General features: G+C 42.0%; 1 protein-coding gene across 5 annotated transcripts in view; it reads right to left on the reverse strand.

Moving 5' to 3' along the window:
• cracd (capping protein inhibiting regulator of actin dynamics) overlaps positions 1–21,989 on the reverse strand; it is a 242,402-nt gene that overhangs the window by 33,710 nt on the left and 186,703 nt on the right. For all 5 annotated transcript variants that reach the window (XM_073064620.1, XM_073064617.1, XM_073064619.1 and 2 more), the window contains one exon: positions 12,106–12,271. Coding sequence is in view for 4 of the 5 variants with exons in the window: in XM_073064617.1 (XP_072920718.1) it covers positions 12,106–12,271 (166 nt within the window). In the remaining variant the exon portion in view is untranslated. The remainder of the gene's footprint in view (positions 1–12,105; positions 12,272–21,989) is intronic.

The raw sequence follows: 21,989 nt of genomic DNA on the forward strand, positions 1-21,989 counted from the left end.
AATGAATGACTCCAGCAGATTCAAAGGTGAAGTGTTGCCTCACCTGGAAAGACTATTTGCGGCATGAAGGGAGGTGAGGGAGCAGGTAGATGAGCAAGTGTAGCATATCTGTCACTTGCAGGGATGAGTGCCAGGAGGAGATTAGTGGTGAGGGACGAATGGACAAGGGAGTCGTGGAGGGAGCGATGGAATCATGGATGGAAGGCGGAGATAGAAGCGGTAGGACGTAAAAATGTGTTTGGTGATTGGATCCTGTTGAAGATGGCAGAACTTGAGGAGAATGATGTGTTGGATGTGGAAGCTCATGGGATGGTAGGTGAGGACAAAAAGAACTATATCACTGTTTAGGCTGTGGGAAGATGAGGTAAGTGCAGGTGTCCGGAAACAGAGAAGATGCAGGCGAGGGCAGTATCAATGGTGGAGGAAGGGAAGCTCTATTCTTTGAAGAAGGAGGACATCTCTTTTATGTCCTGGAAAGGAATGTTTCATCCTGGGAACAGATGCAGTGGAGGTGAAGGAACTGAGAAAAGTGAATGGCATTTTTTTGGGAGACAGGTTAGGGAAAGGTGGATGTGGAAATCGGTAGTTTAATAAAAGATGTCGGTAAACAGTTTGTCTCCAGAGGTGGAGACAGAGAGATTGATAAAGAGGACCAAGTGAATTTAAGAGCAAGCTGGAAGTTGGAGGCAAGGATGTAATGCTGAGGCTTTATAAGGCTTTGGTCAGACCGCACTTGGGGTTATGATGAGCAGTATTGGTCTCCTTATCTAATAAAGTATGTGCTGGCATTGGAGAGGAAGTTCACAAGAATGATCCCGAGAATGAAATGTTAACATATGAGGAGTGTTTGATGGCTCCGAGCCTGTTCTCATTGGAGTTCAGAAGAATGCAGGGGGGATCGCATTGAAACCTACTGAATATTGAAAGGCCTAGATAGAGTGGACATAGAGAGGATGTTTCCTATTGTTGGGGAGTCTAGGAACAGAGGGCACAGCTTCAGAATACAAGGACGCCCCTTTAGAAAAGAGATGAGGAGGAATTTCTTTAGCCAGTGCTGAGTGTGTGGAATGCAATGCCAGTGAAGGTTGTAGAGGTGGAGGTACATGGAGCTTAGAAAAATAGAGGGCTCTGCAGTAGGGAAATTCTAGGCAGCTTCTAGAGTAGTTTACATGGTTGGCATAACATTGTGGGCCGAAGGGCCTGTAATATGCTGTAGATTTTCTATGTTTTATGTATCTGTGGAATTCATTGCCACAGGTGGCTGTGGAGGCCAAGTCATTGAGTTTATTGAAAGTGGAGGTTGATTGGGTCTTGATTAGTAAGGATGTCAAAAGATATGGAAGAGAAGACTGGAGAGTGAGGTTGAGAGGGATGATACATCAACCATGAAATGGCGAAGCAGAATCAATGGGCCAAATGCTTAATTCTGCTCCCATGTCTTATGGTCTTTATTTCTTGAAACATTGGTGAATGATGTGCAACCTTATAGAAATGTTTAAAATTATATTAAAGTAACTGGGTAACGGTCTTTTCCCTGGGATAGACGAGACCAAAAGAAGGAGGCATTGACTGAGAGTAAGAAGGATTTTCCATGCAGAGGATGGTGAAGATATGAAATGAGCTGCCAAAGGAAGTGGTTTGGGGGGTGGTTAGGCAGGTATAATAGTATAATTTAAGCAAGTCTTAGAGGGATTTAGGTTGAATGCAGAAAAGTGGAACTAGATGGATAGGCATTGTCATTGGCCTGGACTCATTCGGCCGAAGAGCCTGTATCTATGTTGTATCGCTCTATGGCACTATTCACAATGATTGCTATGTGTCAATATAATTTAATCCAAATGAGCTGTTTTTCTCTTTCAAGGTTCTTATGAAGACCCTGAGCTGGAGTTACACTCTGACTTCGGTTCTTTGTAGAGATGGGACCCACTGTCAGGGCCTTACGGCCGGCTGCTTTTCGATATGACAAGGACGCGGCCTGGAAGACTAGTGCACCTTCAGGGTGCCAGATTTTCATGGCTCTGGAGATGAGCTGATTCAAGGTCAGTGCTGCTGTCATGGGAGTACACAGAAGATGGAAAGCAGTGAGCTGGCTGTGTGCCAAGGGACCCAAGTTCTTTGGACACAGAGCACAGAAAGAACAACGCAGCAGACTTTTAACACCATAAATCAGTGAGTTGCTTTGTTATGTCGACCCTCTCACTGTGAAATAGGGACACCTCTTTTTCCCTTATAGGGAGAGAAAGACCCTGTGATATGTCGAATACTGGGTGAACGAGGAGCCATTGGGGTACTGTAAGTCTGTGTCTTATTTGGTGTTTTGCTGCAAGCGTGAGTGCTCGGTGGGGTGTGCCGATGCTTTTCTTCTGGTGGGGGACGGAGGGTCATTGCTTTGCTGCTGCTTGTGTGTGTGGGGGGGGGCCTTTGGGGTTTTAACATTTAACTGTCATTCATTCTTTGGGGCACTTCTCTGTTTTTGTGGATGTTTGAGAAGAAAAAGAATTTCAGGATGTATATTGTATACATTTCTCTGACGTTAAATGTGCCTTCTGAAACCTTCTGAAAATGCCATGCTATGTGACAACTTAGTTTTTTCATTAATATTGACATTTACAATAGAGTCTGGTCAATTGAGACCAGTACATTTTGGCCCAATTAGCCAAAATTAAATCAATATCATTGAAAAGGTATAAAAAAAGGCAAACTGGGTAACAAGTTACATATTTAAATGAAATGCAGAACAAGTAGAACACTATCACTGCTACTACAGTACTATGACACCGTGCATTCGTTTCTATTAAGTAACAATGGTGGAATTAATCTGCATTGTGTTCTTTGATTGTAAACGAACAAAATCAGTGCAGACTCCTAGAGCACCTACATGGCAATGCTGTTGACGATTGTATCCTCCAAATCTTCATTTTTTATAGTATATACTATAAATATACTGTAGTATATATCATAATTATACAAATTCATTACTAGGAAAGAAAATTGAACTTTGAAGTTACATTCTTATTACAGTGGATTCTGTTTTGTTGTTTTGTAATTTCAAAACAGGGAAAGAAACTAATTGGAAGAAAAACAAGGGAGCCAAGAGTTACAAGTCTTAGTTCATTTTTTTACTTTAAGTGAGGCATGTTCATAACACACGGTAGTGTCATGATGTATGCAATTTATATATTTTTAAATGTAACCCACAATGAATTATTTAAATGACCAAGAATGCTTAATCAATGTGTTTACAATATTACTTAAATATTACTGAAGTATTAAATACACAACATTCCTCCCTGCTTTGCTATAAACTCCATCTTATTGTAGAATACTATATAAAACAACTGCTATATACAGACATCCACAGCATAGTAAATTTTAAATTGTCCCATTCAGGCTTAAAGATTTAATCGCTGTGGAGTCTGTCTTACTCTTGTGGGATAACATCTTTCTGACAATGAAGGTTACTCTGCTGGCCGGTGAGACTCATGGCTGTGAAACAATCTCAGGTTCTGCAGCCTCTTTCATGGTGGTTATAGGAGTTAGTTATAGGACTGCAGGAAGTGGTTCTGACAGTTTTGGTCATCTTTCTTTTCTAACAATTTACTCTGCTGTCCTCAACTGATGGATGTGTCATCTCGAGATGATATCAGACACAATCTCCACTGTGTTTTCCAAGTACCCACTTTTCAAAGTTCAAAGAACATTTATTACCGAAGTATGTTTACATAATACAACCTTGAGATTTGTCTCCTAACGGGCACCTTTGGAACAAAGAAACCCAAAATTACCATATAAAAGAGAAGAAAACTGCCGAACACAATTTGCTAAGAGAAAAAAAAACACATGATGCTCATAAAAAAAGAAACCCTAAAACAATAAAAGAATCAATTAAAAAAAAGATTGTTGAACACCCAATCTACTACCATCTTCTGTGGGCAAGTCAAATTGGAATCCATGCAGCCAAGTCTCTGTGGATCCCATGTCTCATGACTTTCCGGATCAGCCTATCATGGGGAATGTTGCCAAGCACCAGGTGATCTATTTGGAATCCACAGATCTGGAATAGAATGAAGTCATACTTGATCCTGCAAGACTGCCCATGAAGATACAAAGTAATGTTAGTGAGTATGATTGGAAAACCCTCACCAAATTTTTCTAGATGCAACGCAGAAAGCTTCCTATCCTGGTGCATCACAGTTTGGTACAACAAATGTTTTCCCCAAGAATTAATTAAATTATAGAGTTATGTGTGCGGCTTAATCCTTCAGATTAAAAAAGAATGAAGCAAAACTAATGAGCTGGTCATTGACTTTAGGAAGGGGGATTGTGCACACCCTCCTGATCCCATCATCTGTGCTGAGCTTGAGAGGATTGAGCTTCAAGTTCCTAAGAGGGAACATCAATAGCCTCTCTATTGCCAAGAAAGATCACCAATGCCTCTACTTCCTCAGGAGGCTAAAGAAATTTGGCAAGTCCCAGTTGATCCTCATAGATTTTTACCAATGCACCACAATGATCAATAGTTTTCAGTCATGGATGAACAATTTCCTATAGCCAGCATTTTGAATGCGACAATTGAAAGGAAGGGGGAAGGAACGTAAGACCATATGAAATAGGAGCAGGAGTACGCCATCTGGCCTATCAAGGCTGCTCTGCCCTTCAATAAGATCATGGCCATGGACTCCTCTCCACCTACCTGCCTTTTCCTCATAACCCTTAATTCCCCTAAAATCTATCCAACCTTGTCTTAAATATATTTACTGAGGTGCCCTGCACTGCTTCATTCGGCAGAGAATTCCACAGATTCATCACTCTCTGGGAAAAGCAGTTCCTTCTCATCTCCATCCTAAATCTACTCTGCCAAATCTTGAGGCTATGTCTCCTAGCTCTAGTCTCACCTACCAGTGGTAACAACTTTCCTACCTCTATTTTATCTATCCTTTTCATAATTTTATATGTTTCTATAAGATCATTCTTCTGAATTCCAGTGAGTGCAGTCCCAGGCGACTCAATCTCTCTTCATAGTCTACTCCTTTCATCTCTGGAATCAACCTGGTGAACCTCCTCTGCACCGCCTCCAAAGCCAGTATATCCTTCCTCTAGTAAGGAGACCAGAACTGCACGCAGTACTCCAGGTGCGGCCTTGTCATTACCCTGTACAGTTGCAGCATAACCTCCCTGCTCTTAAATACAATTCCTCTAGCAATGAAGGCCAACATCCCATTTGCCTTCTTGATAGCCTATTGCACCCGCAAACCAACTTTTTGTGATTCACGCACAAGTGCTCCCAAGTCCTTCTGCATAGTAGCATGCTACAATTTTTTTACTATTTAAGTAATAACCTGCTTTTCCATTTTTCCTTCCAAAGTGAATGACCTCGCATTTATCAACATTGTATTCCATCTGACAGATTCTTGCCCACTCACTGAACCTATCTATATCTCTCTGCAGACTCTCAGTATCTTCTGCACAATTTGCTTTTCCACTCAATTTTGTATCATCAGCAAACTTATATACATTACACTTGGTTCCCTTTTCCAGATCGTTAATGTATATCGTGACCAGCACCGACCCCTGCAGCACACTACTCATCACTGATTGCCAACCAGAGTAACACCCCTGTATTCCAACTCTCTGCTTTCTATTAGTTAACCAATCGGAACCTTATCGAACGCCTTCTGAAAATCCAAGTAAATAACGTCCATCTGTTCCCTCTATCTACTGCACTCAGTATATCCAGTAAGTTTGTCAAACAGGACCTGCCTTTGCTGAATCCATGCTACATCTGCCTGATGGATCATTTCTTTCCAGATGCCTCACTATTTCTTCTTGAATGATAGTTTCAAGCATTTTCCCAACTACAGATGTTAAGCTAACTGGCCTACAGTTATCTGCCTTCTGCCCGCATCCTTATCTGAACAGTGGCGTGACATTTGCTGTCTTCCAATCCGCTGGGACCTGCCCACTTCTCCCACAACAATTCTTGAGCCATGCATTTAACTCTTTAATCTTCTTGACCCTATGCCAATTTGCACGTGCCTCAGGTAGTAATCCTGGTACAATATTTATGGAGGGGCCACAGGAATGGAAACATACTGCGAGGGTTTCAAACTCAGCCAGCTCCATCTTGGGCACTAGCCTCCCCAGTATCAAGAACATCTTCAAAAAGCAATGTCTCAAAAAGGCAGCATATGTCAGTGATATTAAACTTGATTCTGATTTATTTACCCATGCTTCATTCATTGCTGTGGCTAGAGATCTGCAGAATCTATTGAAGCTGCTGGAGACAACTATCATATTTTTGGTCTTACAGAGACCCAGAGACAGCAGCCTAGTGGTCACTGTATCAGAAAAACTCCATGAAGTTTCCAAATTTAAGTCACTCTGTAAATTTGTGAACACAGGTTTCATAAATCTGGCGACTTAGGTGTGGTTTAGTTAAGGAATCTTGTCATTCCTATCTAGTCAGCCCTGTTACCTCTAGATATTCCACTGAGTCTATGATCCTGTGGAACATCCATTATGAAACAAAATCCATTATGAGAAACTAAATCTGTAAGAAGATCCATGCAGCCACAAACAAGTACACATATTTTTCTATTTCTCTTGGAATGTGGAAGCTTTTGGCAAAACTATTTTTATCTCCTAACTTTAGGTCCCCTTTTCTTTGACTTGTTAGTTTATTTGGTGAAATCCATTTCTATAGGATAGAAGTTCCAGGAATGTATTTCAGGGACAAAGAAATGGTACGTTCAAGCCCAAGTGTGTGATTTGCAGAGGAACCTGATGGTAATCATAGATGCTGCCATTGTTCTCCCAGATAGGCAGGTCATCAATTTGAAAGGGGCTAGCAAAGCAGCTGGGTTACCTATATCCTAACCCCAGTATTGACCAGATTGCTGGAGGTGGCCATCGATAAGATTGCGAAAACAATCCCTAAATGTGAATTCTAGGGTCCTTACCTGGCTTTGCTTGGCACTCTCATAATTGCTTTGTCTTTACAGCTTGTGAATAAGCTCCTTCTCCTGATCAGCTCCTGATGTGAGGCTCAATACTACCAAAAGAGTGGCCTGCAAATCCAATATCAATTTAGTGGCACACTGCCAGTAGCTGCCTACCACATCAATAACTCACTGGTCCATGGGGTCCAAACACAATACTGATGTCCCAGAGCAACCTTTACCTACTCTGGCCTAGCAGGCTTCTTCATGAATATGCCAGCAGGGTGGGCACACAACAATTTCCAAGTTCCAACTTGAGGATATTCACCATTTTGAACAGTATGACACCAGCTCTGGTGCTGGGAGCTATTATAGTTCTCTACCACTAAAACCTCATAATCCTGTGCATTCCCTACTCCTTTCATCTGGGAAATGAACTCTGATTCAATTAGGAAGATACAAAGCACAAAGGGAGCACTGACAAACTCATGTTAGAATGAGCAATATATCTCTTAGGCTGCACAGATGCAAAGGTGCCTTCATTAAACTGAAATTATCAAGCTCATCTAGAGCAAAGTAATTTTATAAAGCAGTACAGCAACCAAATAGTGGTAGGTATTAGGCCATTGTCTCATCTTTAGCAGTTTTTGGAGAGAAAAATCAGGCGTGGCAGTACAAAAAGGAGGTGTTACACCTGAACATGACGGGGACCAATATCTTTGTGGGATGGTTTTCTAGAACTATTAGGAAGTGTTTAAACTAATCTGGCAGGGAAGTGGGAACTAGAATAACGGGGCTGAGGATGGAGCAGTTGTTATACAAATAGATATAGTGTGTAGTGAAACTGTGAGGAAAGACTGGTGGATGATAGGGCAACATTTTATTCAGTAGGATGAGCTGAAGTGTATCATGGGGCAAAATTTAAAAGGTTAATGAATACATGACTGAAGATGTTACATTTGAAAGCACCTTGAATTCACCCTGCAGTTTGAGAGAGATAAAGTCAGATGTAAGAGAACTACATAGGCATGAGAGGAACTGGTCAATGTTGATGGGAAGGAGACACTAGGATGATGGCAGATCATCAATGGCTGATGTTTCTGGGGGCAAGTTGTAAGGCACAGGATAAGTACATCCCAAAGATGAATAAGTCTTCTCAAGGGAGGATGAGGCAATCATGGCTAGCAAGAGAAGTCAAAGACAGCATAAAAGCAAAAGAGAAAACATATCATATAATACAGCAAAATTAGTGGGATGTTAGGGGATTCAGAAACTTTTAAAACCAACAGAAGGCAACACAAGGAGAGAAAAGATAAAATATGAAGGTAAGCTAAGAGAATACTGATGCACCATCAATAACTCACGCTGAGACTTAGGAAGCGAGATAACGGCTTTTATTGACTGGAAGAATAAACAGCACTACATCCTGGGGAAAATGAGGGAGAGCAGCAGCCCACAGTCGCCTTTATACAGGGGTCTGTGGGAGGAGCCACAGGAGCAGTCAGACAGGTATATCTAGTTCACCACAAATACCAAAAGTTTTTTTCAGAAATATAAAGAGTTATATTGGACTGCTGGACCATGATGCTGGAGAGGTAGAAATGGGGACAAAGGAATAGAGGATAAACTTAATAAGTATTTTGCGTCAGTCTTCACTGTGGAAGACACTAGCAATATGCCAGAAATTCAAGAGTGTCAGGGGGCAAAAGTGAGTGTAGTTACTATTATAAAGGAGAAGGGTCCTTTGGAAGCTTATTGTTCTGAAGGTGGATAAGTCATCTGGACCAGATGGACTACACCCCAGGGCTCAGAAAGAGGTAGCTCAAGAGATTCAGATTCAGATTCAGATTCAGTTTATTGTCATTTATAACCACAAATACAATGCAGTTAAAAAATGAGACAATGTTCTCCGGAATGATATCACGAAAAAAGCACAAAACAGACCACACAAGAAAAACCACATAACGTTTGGTAATCCACAATCCAGAGTCCGGAGAGGCTGCTGCGTATCGAAATCGCGCTACCGTCTTAGCACGTTCCCCAGAAAGGAACTACAAACCCATCAGACAAAACTAAAGCTACAAGACCTACACAAAACCACATAGTTACATATAGTTATAGTCAACATATAGTTTCAACGGTGCAGACAATACCATAATTGATAAAAGACTAACTGACAAAGACCACATAATTATAACACATAGTTTCAACAGTGCAAAGCAATACTGTAATCTGATAAAGAGCAGTCCATGGCACGGTTTAAAAGAAAGTCTCAAAGTCCCGACAGCCCATCATCTCACGCAGACGGTAGAAGGAAGAAAAACTCTTCCTGCCATGAACCTCCAGCGCCGCAGCTTGCCGATACAGCACTTTGGGAGCTCCGACCACAGCCAACTCCGAGTCCGTCTGAAAACTTTGAGCCTCCGACCAGCCTTCTGACACCGAGCACCAAGCACCATCTCTGCCGAGCACTTTGACCCCGGCACTGGCCGCCAAGCAACAGGCAAAGCCGAGGATTCCGGGCCTTCCTCACTGAGATTTTTCTGATCACACAGTAGCAGCGGCAGCAAAACAGGCATTTCAAAAGTTTCACCAGATGTTCCTCCGTGCTTCACAGGTCCGTCTCCATCAAATCAGGATTGTACACGGCCCCTACTTACAGATAACAGATATTCATTCCTGGAGTGACCACTGCGCGCTGTGTCACGCCGCCATCTTGCTTCCCACAATTGTGAAGGCATTAGTAATAATCTTTCAAGAATCTCTAGATTCTGGAATACTGGAAAATGTAAATGTCACTCCTCTCTTTCAGAAGGGAGGCAGGCAGAAGAAAGGAAATTATAGGCCAGTTGCCTGACTTCAGTGACTAGAAAGATGTTGGAGTCCATTATTAAGGATGTTTCAGGGTACATAGAGGCGCATGATAATGTTGGACAAAATCAGCATGGTTTCTTTAAGGGGAAATCTTACCCGATAGATCTGATGGAATTCCTTGAGGAAATAGCAGGTAGGATAGACAAAGAAAAGTCAGTGAGAATGCTGCTTACTTCGATTTTCAGAAGGCCTTTGATGAGGCGCCACACAGAGGCTGCTTAACAAGATAAGAACCTATGCTATTACAACAAAGATACTAGCATGGATAGAAGATTGGCTGACTGGCAGAAGGCAAAGAGTGGGAATAAACAGGGCCTACTCTGTCTGGCTGCCAGTGAGTAGTGGTGTTCCACAGGGGTCAGTATTAGGATGGCTTCTTTTCAAGTTATATATCAACGATTTGGATTACAGAATTGATAGCTCTGTGGCCATGTTTGCAGACATTACAAAGACAGGTGGAGGGCTGGTGGTGTTGAGGAAACAGGGAGACTGTAGCAGGACTTTGATAGATTGTAAGAATGGGCAAAATAGTGGTAGCTGGAATATAGTCTAGGGAAGTGTATGGTCAAGCACTTTCGTAGAAAGAATAAAAGCATAGACTGGTTTCTAACAGGGGAGAGAATTAAAAAATTGGAGGTGCAAAGGGACTTGGGATTCCTTGTGCAGGATTCCTTAAAGGTTAATTTGTGGGTGAATTGGTGGTAAGGAAGGCAAATGCAATATTAGCATTCATTTTGAGTGGACTAGAATATAGCATCAAGGGTATGAAGCTGCAGCTTTATAAGGCATTGGTCAGACCGCACTTGAAGTATTGTGAGCAGTTTTGGGCTCTTTATCTAAGAAAAGATGTGTTGGCATTGGAGAGGATCCAGAAGAGGTTCATGAGAATGGTTCCAGGAATGAAAGGGTTAACATGTGAGGAACGTTTCTTGGCTCTGGGCCAGGACTCACTGAAGTTTAGAAGAATGAAGGGGATCTCATTGAAACCTATTGAATATCGAAAGGCCTACATAGAGTGGATGTGGAGAGAATGTTTCCTATAGTGAGTGAGTCTTGGACCAGAGGGCACAGCCTCAAAATAGAGAGATGATTTATAACAGAGATGAAGAGGAAATTCTTCAGCCAGATGGTGGTGAATCTACGAAATTCATTGCTACAAATGGCTGAGGAGGCCAAGTGATTGAGTATATTTAAAATGGAAGTTTTAAAATAGGTTCTTGCTTACTCAGGGTGACAAAGGTTATGGGGAGCAGGCAGGAGAATGGGGTTGAGAAGGATAATAAATCAGCCATGATGGAATGGTGACACAGACTCAATGGACCAAGTGGCCTAATTCTGCCCCTATGTCCTATGATCTTATAGTCTTCTGGCAGTAGTCCAAAATAATTGGCAAGATTTATGTGAGCTGAAATTAAATGACACTTACAAAGTGCTGGGGTAACCCAGCAAGTCAGGCAGTTTTTATGAAGGGGAATAAGGATCAGGGTCTCATCCCAAAATGTTGACTGGTTATTCCCCTCCATAGATGCTGCTTGACCTACTGAGTTCTTGCAGCATTTTGTGTGCATTGCTCAAGATTATTATATTATTTCCTGTATTCATGAAATTAAACCACAATACTTTGTGTTTGCAAATGTAAAACTTAAAAGCAGAAGGTTGCTGGCTCAGCTTTGAATTCTCCCTTGTTAAGCAATTCAAACTTAGTTTTCAGAACCACAAAAGCAATATCTGAAAATGGAATATTCTAAACTTATATTCATATGGTACAGCCTGTTAACTATTAATAACTTATAATACACCAACTTTTTATGAAACCCCGTTTGATGTGATTACCACAAATACCACACACTAAACCCCAAACGAGTGAGACAAGATCTAATACCTTCAATTGTACTTTAAACCTGTTTAAAAAAATTTGAACATTGTTATTATAATCAAAATGTGCAACTTAATCCAATGATAAAGTTAGAATTATTCCTGTAGTTCTGTAGTTTCACTCCCCGCAGTTTTATTGAATTATCAGATCATATATTGAGAATGTCTTCTATTGAGATATCCACATAGAATGTAATTAAATTCTTTATAATTTAACCTAAGCATACGGCAAACATTGCTGTTCAGTGATTTCCTTGAATTGTTCATGCAATTTTTTCATTACATCCTAATTCTAATTTATCATCTCAGCAATTAGTGTGAATGAATAAAAATGCTGCTGAGTGAATCTCTAATCATGACTTTAATGTTTTTTATCTTTACTTTGCTAGGAAAAATCATTGATTCAAGGAGAATTTACCTTAATTCATCTTCTGATTCCTCAGTAACTGATCCAATGCCATTTCGAACATCCCCGGATGAGTGACAGGATTTTAGATTTACTCTTTCAGCAAATGTTGGAGGCACTTTCCTTCTTTTACCAAACAGCTTCCTGAATGTTTGGAATTTGCCCTGCTTTTTCTTCTCTGTCAATTACAAGATTTATACACACTGTTATGTAAAGTAATTGCTGTTATACCAAGGGTTCAGTACAGGAATAAACAGTACAGTCATGTGGAAAGTATGGCCAAAGGGCAATTATGAAATCTATTCAGCATTTTCACTTTGGAGTTCCTTTAAGTTAAAAAAATACTCATATTGAAACCATTTGTTTTCATGCTCACTTCAAGCCTTTAAGGTTGTAGAACATTCAAGGTATTTCAGACAAGGATGCCAGTAATTTTAATCATTCTTAGACATACAACAGTTTGTTGTATGTGCCACCTATATGAGGCAAATGATAGGGGATCTTGAATCTACAAGGTGGAATAAGTCTTTGGTAGTAAATTTAAATGGGCAATAGTGAATTAGCAGCCCATAAAACCTCCAGATGAGAAGCAAAACAGGTAATATGTAAAATGGCTACAGATTTATTGTCAACAGTTTGTTCTATTAATAAACACACCTTCCTCAGGGTAGAAATTATACCAAGCTTGTAAAAAAGACGATGCAGAGGGAGCCCACAGTGCTTTTCAGCAAGCCATGCTGTTGTGATATTCCAACATCTTACCCCAAAGAAGCAGAGACAAGAAAAGATGAGGAAAGGAGGTTGATTTAGTATCACTGGGCATCTCAGGTGCAACAATTGAGAAATAACCCAATGCTTAATCTGGGCCTTGATAAAATTACATTGAATCCAGACAAAACAATGCTACTAATTTGATGTCCACTTGTAATGGCATTCTTGAAAATTGTAAGCAAAAAAAAATGAACGAATAGTTACAGATGTTAGGATGAAATAATACAGGGAAATATTACAATGCAAACAAATATAGCAGAAGTATTTCAAACCAATACAGTCTCATTATTTTGTTACAAACTGAGAAATAGATAATTTATTAAGCCCATCAGACATGGGAGCTGAATTATCACTGCTATAATATGGAAATAAGATTTGGCCAAAATAGTCTTCATAAGTGCAGCACACAACTCAATCACAGTGGTAGTTATGTATCAATAATTACAGTACTGTACATTAATGTTTTATCACATATATTACTTTCACTTTTGGAAAACTGTAATGCTTTACACAGGATCCTCCATGTCCTCACTTGCAGACCCCTGTCAGTTCAGATTGACAACAGCATCTCCTCCACAAACACCATCCGCACAGGTGCACCACAAGGCTGTGAGCTCAGCCTCCTGCTCTATTTGCTTTACACTTAGGACTGTGGCTAAGAACAGCTCTAATGCCATATTCAGATTTGAGGAAGACACCAGTGTCATAGGTCACGTCATAGTTAGTGATGAATCAGCATATAGGAGAGAGGCTGATAATCTGGGTGAGTGGTGTCACAACAACCTCTCATTCAAAATCAGGAATACCAAGGAGTTAATTATTGACTTTGGGAGGAAGAAACCAAAGGTCCATGAGCCAGTCCTTATCAGGGGAATTAGAGATGGAGAGGGTCAGCAACTTTAAATTCCTTGGTGTTATCGTTTCAGAGGACCTGTCTGGAGCCCAGCACATAAATGCAATTATGAAAGAAAGCATGACAGCGCTTTCACTTCCTTAGAAGTTTAAAAAGAAATGGCATGACATCTAAAACTTGGACAAGCTCAGAAGGGTCGGGAAAGGAAGAGGATTATGCAGCAGTGATAGGGGACTTATAGTTAGGGGGTCAGACAGGCGATTCTGTGGACGCAGGAATAATAGTTTGCCTCCCAGGTGCCAGGGTCCGGGATGTTCCTGATCTCATCCATGATATCCTGAATCGGGAAGGTAAACAGCCAGAGGTCGTGGTACATATTGGTACCAATGACATAGGTAGGAAAGGGGAGGAGGTCCTGAAAACAGACTACAGGGAGTTAGGAAAGAAGTTGAGAAGCAGGACCACAAAGGTAGTAATCTCGAGATTACTGCCTGTGCCATGCGACAGTGAGTATAGGAATAGAATGAAGTGGAGGATAAATGCGTGGCTGAGGGATTGGAGCAGAGGGCAGGGATTCAGATTTTTGGATCATTGGGACCTCTTTTGGGACAGGTGTGGCCTGTACAAGAAGGACGGGTTGCACTTAAATCCCAAGGAGACCAACATCCTGGTCGGGAGGTTTGCTAAGGCTATTGGGGAGAGTTTAAACTAGAATTGCTGGGGGGTGGGAACCGAACTGAGGTGACGAGGAAGAGGCGGTTGGCTCACAAATAGAAAAAGCTTGGAGACAGTGTGAGAGGGAGGACAGGCAGCTGATAGAGAAGGGATGCGCTCAGACCGATGGTTTGAGATGTGTCTATTTTAATAAAAGGAGTATTATGAACAAAGCAGATGAGCTTAGAGCATGGATCAGTACTTGGAGCTATGATGTTGTGGCCATTACAGAGACTTGGATGGCTCAGGGGCAGGAATGGTTACCTCAAGTAGCAAGTTTTAGATGTTTCAGAAAGGACAGGGAGGGAGGCAAAAGAGGTGGGGGCATGGCACTGTTGTTCAGAGATAGTGTTACGGCTGGAGGAAGTTATGGAAGGATTGTCTACAGAGTCTCTGTGGGTGAAAGTTAGGAACAGGAAGGGATTAATAACTCTACTGGGTGTTTTTGATAGACCACCCAACAGTAACAGGGACATCAAGGAGCAGATAGGGAGACAGATTCTGGAAAGGTGGAATAATAACAGGGTTGTCACGGTGGGAGATTTTAATTTCCCAAATATTGATTGGCATCTCCCTAGAGCAGGGGTGTCAAACTCATTTTAGGTCACGGGCCGGATTGAGCAAAATGCAGCTTCATGCGGGCCGGATCAGTCGGATGCGTGCGAACGCAGCTTTCGTTGCCTCCGTTTTTTCAGCCTGCTCTCATGTGTCTCAGTCTCTGCTATAACTACAAAGTGTTTCACTTTACAAATTCCGTTTCTTATGAAGAAGACTGCCGAGCAAGACTGCTGAATAAACACTAAAAACCCTGAAAACCCTGAGTTTACCTGAATAAACTCAGCATTAGCCATATCATACGCCATAGGCGCTTCGATTACTGGGGCCAGCTTTAATAGTAATTAGATATTATCTCGCGGGCCAAAGATAATTCATCTGGCCCGCGGGCCTTGAGTTTGACATATATGCCCTAGAGCGATGGGTTTAGATGGGGTTGAGTTTGTTAGGTGTATTCAGGAAGGTTTGTTGGCATAATATGTAGATAAGCCTACAAGAGGAGAGACTGTACTTGATCTGGTATTAGGAAATGAACATGGTCAGGTGTCAGATCTCTCAGTGGGAGAGCATTTTGGAGATAGTGATCACAATTGTATCTCCTTTACCACGGCATTGGAGAGGGATAGGAACAGACAAGTTAGGAAAGCATTTAATTGGAGTAAGGGGAAATATCAGACTATCAGACAGGAACTTGGAAACATAAATTGGAAACAGATGTTCTCAGGGAAATGTACTGAAGAAATGTGGCAAATGTTCAGGGGATATTTGCATGGAGTTCTGCATAGGAACATTCCAATGAGACAGGGAAAGGATGGTAGGGTACAGGAACTGTGGTGTACAAAGGCTGTTGTAAATCTAGTTAAGAAGAAAAGAAGAGCTTCTGAAAGGTTAAAAAAAACTAGGTAATGATAGAGATCTAGAAGATTATAAGGCTAGCAGGAAGGAGTTTAAGAATGAAATTGGGAGTGCCAGAAGGGGCCATGAGAAGGGTTTGGTAGACAGGATTAAGGAAAGCCCCAAGGCATTCTACAAGTATGGGAAGAGCAAGAGGATAATACGTGAAAGAATAGGACCAATCAAGTGTGACAGTGGAATAGTGTGTATGGAACCAGAGGAGTTAGCAGAGGTACTTAATGAATACTTTGCTTCAGTATTCAATACGGAAAAGGATCTTGGCAATTGTAGGGATGACTTACAGCAGATTGAAAAGCTTGAGAATGTAGATATTAAGGCAAAGGATGTGCTGGAGTTTTTGGAAAACATCAAGTCAGATAAGTCACCAGGACTGGATAAGATGTACCTCAGGCTACTGTGGGAGGCGAGGGAGGAGATTGCTGAGCCTCTGGCAATGATCTATGCATCATCAATGGGGACGGGAGAGGTTCTGGAGGATTGAAGGGTTGCGGATGTTGTTCCCTTTTTCAAGAAAGAGTATAGAGATAGCCCAGGAAATTATAGACCAGTGAGCTTACTTCAGTGGTTGGTAAGTTGATGGAGAAGATCCCGAGGGGCAGGATTTATGAACATTTGGAGAGGCATAATATGATTAGGAATAGTCAGCATGGCTTTGGCAAAGGCAGGTTGTGTCTTACGAGCCTAATTGAATTTTTTTTTAGAATGTGACTAAACACATTGATGAAAGTAGAGTAGTAGATGTAGTGTAAATGAATTTCAGCAAGGTACCCCATGAAAGGCTTATGGAGAAAGTAAGGAGGCATGGGATCCAAGGAGACATTGCTTTGTGGATTCAGAACTGGCTTGCCTACAGAAGGCAAAGATTGACTTTAGACAGGTCATATTCTGCATGGAGGTCGATAACTAGCGGAGTGCCTCAGGGATCTGTTCTGAGACCTCTTCTCTTCGTGATTTTTATAAATGACCTGGATGAGGAAATGGAGGGGTGGGTTAGTAAACTTGCTGATGACACTAAAGTTGAAGTTGTCATGGATAGTGTGGAGGGCTGTCAGAGTTTACAGCGGGACATTGATAGTCAAGTCACTTTTATTGTCATTTCGACCATAACTGCTGGTACAGTACATAGTAAAAATGAGACAACGTTTTTCAGGACCATGGTGTTACATGACACAGTACAAAAACTAGACTGAACTACGTAAAAAAAACAACACAGAGAAAGCTATACTAGACTAGAGACCTACACTGGACTGCATAAAGTGCACAAAAACAGTGCAGGCATTACAATAAATAATAAACAGGACAATAGAGCAAGGTGTCAGTCCAGGCTTCTGGTATTGAGCAGCCTGATAGCTTGGAGGAAGTAACTTTTACATAGTTTGGTCGTGAGAGCCCAAATGCTTTGGAGCATTTTCCCAGACGGCAGGAGGGAGAAGAGATTGTATGAGGGGTGCATGGGGTCCTTTGTAATGCTGTTTCCTTTGCGAATGCAGTGTGTAGTGTAAATATCTGTGATGGCAGGAAGAGAGACCCTGATGATCTTCTCAGCTGACCTCATTATCCGCTGCAGGGTCCTGTGATCCGAGATGGTGCAATTTCCGAACCAGGCAGTGATGCAGCTGCTCAGGATGCTCTCAATACAACCTCTGTAGAATGTGATGAGGATGGGGGGGGGGGGGGGGGTGGGAGATGGACTTTCCTCAGCCTTTGCAGAAAGTAGAGACGCTGCTGTGCTTTCTTTGCTATGGAGTTGGTGTTGAGGGACCAGGTGAGATTCTCCGCCAGGCGAACACCAAGAAATTTGGTGCTCTTTATGATCTCTACCAAGGAGCCGTCGATGTTCAGTGGGGAGTGGTCATTCCGTACCCTCCTGAAGTCAAGAACCATCTCTTTTGTTTTGTTCACATTCAGAGACAGGTTGTTGGCTCTGCACCAGTCTATTAGCCGCTGCACCTCCTCTCTGTAAGCTGACTCGTCGTTCTTGCTGATGAGACCAACCAAGGTCATGTCATTGGCGAACTTGATGATGTGGTTCGAGCTGTGTATTGCTACACAGTCATGAGTCAGCAGAGTGAACAGCAGTGGACTGAGCACGCAGCCCTGGGGAGCCCCCGTGCTCAGTGTGATGGTGTTGGAGATGCTGCTCCCGATCCGGACTGACTGAGGTCTCCCAGTCAGCAAGTCTAGGATCCAGTTGCAGAGGGAGGTGTTCAGGACCAGTAGGCTCAGCTTTCCAATCAGTTTCTAAGGGATGATTGTGTTGAATGCTGAACTGAAGTCTATGAACAGCATCTGAACATATGTGTCTTTTTTGTCCAGGTAGGTTAGGGCCAGGTGGAGAGTGGTGGCAATGACGTCATCTGTTGAGCAGTTGGAACGGTATGCAAACTGCAGGGGGTCCAGTGAGGGGGACAGCAGGGTCTTAATATACCTCATGATAAGCCCCTCGAAACACTTCATGATGATGGATGTAAGTGCAACGGGACAGTAGTCATTTAGGCAGGACATTGAAGACTTCTTTGGCACAGGGACGATGGTGGCGGAATTGAAGCACGTTGGAATGGTGGCGCTGCTCAGGGAGATGTTGAAGATGTCAGTGAAAACATCTGCTAGCTGGTCTGCACATCCTCTGAGCACTCTACCAGGGATGTTGTCTGGTCCAGCAGCCTTCTGTGGGTTGACCCTGCACAGGGTTGTTCTCACGTCAGTGATAGGATGCAAAACTGGGCTGAGAAGTGGCAGATGGAATTCAACCCAGATAAGTGTGAGATGGTTCATTTGGTAGGTCAAATATGATGGTAGAATATAGCATTAATGGTAAGACTCTTGACAGTGTGGAGGATCAGAGCAATCTTGGGGTCCGAGTCCATAGGACACTCAAAGCTCCTGCGTAAGTTGACTGTGTGGTTAAGAAGGCATTCGGTGTATTGACCTTCATCAATTGTGGGATTGAGTTTAAGAGCTGAGAGGTAATGTTGCAGCTTTATAAGACCCTGGTCAGACCCCACTTGGAGTACTGTGCTCAGTTCTGGTCACCTCACTACAGGAAGGATGTGGAAACCATAGAAAGGGTACAGAAAAGATTTACAAGGATGTTGCCTGGATTGGGGAGCATGCCTTATGAGAATAGGTTGAGTGAACTCGGCCTTTTCTCCTTGGAGCGACAGAGGATGAAAGGTGACCTGACAGAGGTGTACAAGATAATGAGAGGCATTGATCGTGTGGATAGTCAGAGGCATTTTCCCAGGGCTGAAATGGCTAGCACGCAAGGGCACAGTTTTAAGGTGCTTGGAAGTAGGTACAGACAAGATGTCAGGGGTAAGTTTTTTTTACGCAGAGAGTGGTGAGTGTGTGGAATGGGCAGCGGTGGTGGAGGTGGATATGATAGGGTCTTAAGAGTCTCCTGGATAGGTATATGGAGTTTAGGAAAATAGAGGGCTATGGGGAAGCCTAGGTAGTTCTAAGGTAAGGACATATTCGGCAAAGCTTTGTGGGCCGAAGGGCCTGTATTGAGCTGTAGGTTTTCTATGTTTCTAAACTTATATAGATGTGTGGTGGTGAGTATATTGACTGGTTGTGTCACGGCTTGGTATGGAAACACCAATGTCTTTGAATGGAAAATCCTACAAAGCCTAGTGGATACAGCCCAGTTAAGCAAAGGTAAACTCTCCCCATTACTGAGCACATCTATATTGAATGCTGTTGCAGGAAAGCAGCATCCATCACCCAGGCTATGTTCTCTTCTCACTGCCGCCATCAGGAAGAAGGTACAGGAGCCTCAGGACTCACAACACCCAGTTCAGGAACAGCTGTTACCTCTCAACCATCAGGCTCTCGAATCAGAGGGGATAACTTCACTCAACCCATCACTGAACTGTTCCCACAACCTATGGACCCACTTTCAAGGATTCTTCATCTCATGTTCTCGATATTTATTGCTTATTTATTTATTATTATTATTTGTTTTTTTCTTTTGTATCTGCACAATTTGTTGACTTCTGCACATTGGTTGTTGGTCCAACCTGTTGGGTGTGGTCCTTCATTGATTCCAGATAGTCCCTGGATTTACTGAGTATGCCCGCAAGAAAGCAAATCTCAGGGTTGTATATGGTGACATATATCCACTTTGATAATAAATTTACTTTAAACTTGAACTTTGAACAGTATTAATACAGCATAATGCTAAGTATTAAAGGTATTTTAAAATGTACTTAATGGCATAATTACAATGTTTAAATGACAAAAAGAAGAACATAAGAAATAGGAGCAGGAGTAGGCCATCCGGCCCATTGAGCCTGCCCTGCCATTCAATAAAATCATGGTTGATCTGTCCGTAAACTCAGCTTCATCTACCTGCCTTTTCCCCATAACCCTTAAATCCCTTACTCTGTAAAAATCTATCTAACTGTATCTTAAATATATTTAGTGAAGAAGCCTCAACTGCTTCCCTGGGCAGAGAATTCCACAATTCACCACTCTCTGGGAAAAACAATTTCTCCTCATCTCCATCCGAAATCTTCTCCCCTGAATCTTGAGGCAATGTCCCCTAGTTCTAGTCTCACCTACCAATGGAAACAACTTTCCTACTTCTATCTTATCTATCCCTTTCAAAGTTTTGTATGTTTCTATTAGATCCCCTCTCATTCTTCTGAATTCCAGAGAGTATAGTCCCAGGCGACTCAATCTCTCCTCATAAATTAACCCCTTCATCTACTTCTACTCCAAATATTTGCTTTAGCAAATAACTTGCAAATAAGTCGATGGAGAGCAAACCTTTAAGTGGAACTGGTGGGTGAGTTTTATTTGGTTTCTATTTCTAGAAAACATGTAAGCACTTATAAAAGACCAAGTTCGGGATTTTGCAGAAGCATTAATAGTGCCTTTAGAGGCCATGTCACACAAGAACTAGAGAACAATTTCTCTGTGATTTCAACCCTAAATGCTGTGCATATAGCAACATAATATTTTACAATCTTTCTACTTCGTTCAAGTGTACCAAAATAGATGATTAGTCTCCAAGCAATATTAGAATTGGGCTCTAAATTAGCAGGAATGTAATCAGTGCAGTACTCTGTCAATGTGGCCTGTGACCAAAATCTGAGAACAGCTGGCACCCTGACCTTCAGAAGCACCCTTCATTTCCAGTTGTGAGTACAACATTGCTGGAACTAATTTAAAATAAATGGAAACTCCAAAGTCTCGATCTGCTTATACAGAATGGAAACTCGCTTTTTGGCTCAACTCGCTGATACCAATCAAGTTGGCTACATGAAACTAGCTCCAATTTCTTACATAGGGAGTTGGATTAGAACACAAATTGTTACAGAGATTTATGCATTATAACTAGATCACTTCTGAAGGAATGGAAGTAGGCAAACATTGTTTCAGAGGGAAAGCTTGTAATGCCTGCTATTGATTGGAAAGTCTAGAGGCAACACTTCTTATGCATTCTTTGAAAGGGAGACTAACACACCTGTGAGAATCCCCACAGGATCCGATGTCACCGTAATCTTTGTCTCATAGAATAATGTCAGAATATCTTTCAAGAGGGTCAATCCTCTCAAGATTTCAGGTTCTGACGGTGTACCTCAGAGGTTACTGAAAATCTGTGTTGACTAATGGGCTAGAGCGTTCAAAAGCATCTTCAATCTCTCACTCTGCAGTCTGAGGTTTCCAGCTGTTTCAAGAGTGCAGCAATCCTACTTATGCCCAAGAGCAGTACAGTGAGCTTCCTGAGTAGCTCTCAAATCTACTTCTATGAGCTGCTTTTGAGTTAGTTATGGCTAGAATTAACACTGGCCTGAGCAAAGACCTGGACACATTTTAATTTGCTTAGAGCCACAAAAAAATCTATCGAAGACACAATTTCATTGGCTTTTTGGAACACCTAAACCACAAAACATACATCAGGCTGCTTTTGATCAAATACAGCTTGGATTTCAACACCATCATCCCCTTAGTATTAATCACCAAACTTCAAAATCTGGGCCTCTGCTAAAATTGTGTCCTCAGCTTCTTTACTGGGAGATGACAGTCTGTGTGGATTGGTAATAACTTCACCTCCTTGCTGACAATCAGCACAGGTGTACAT

The sequence above is a fragment of the Hemitrygon akajei genome, chromosome 13, assembly GCF_048418815.1.
Source record: "Hemitrygon akajei chromosome 13, sHemAka1.3, whole genome shotgun sequence".
NCBI lineage: Eukaryota > Metazoa > Chordata > Chondrichthyes > Myliobatiformes > Dasyatidae > Hemitrygon > Hemitrygon akajei.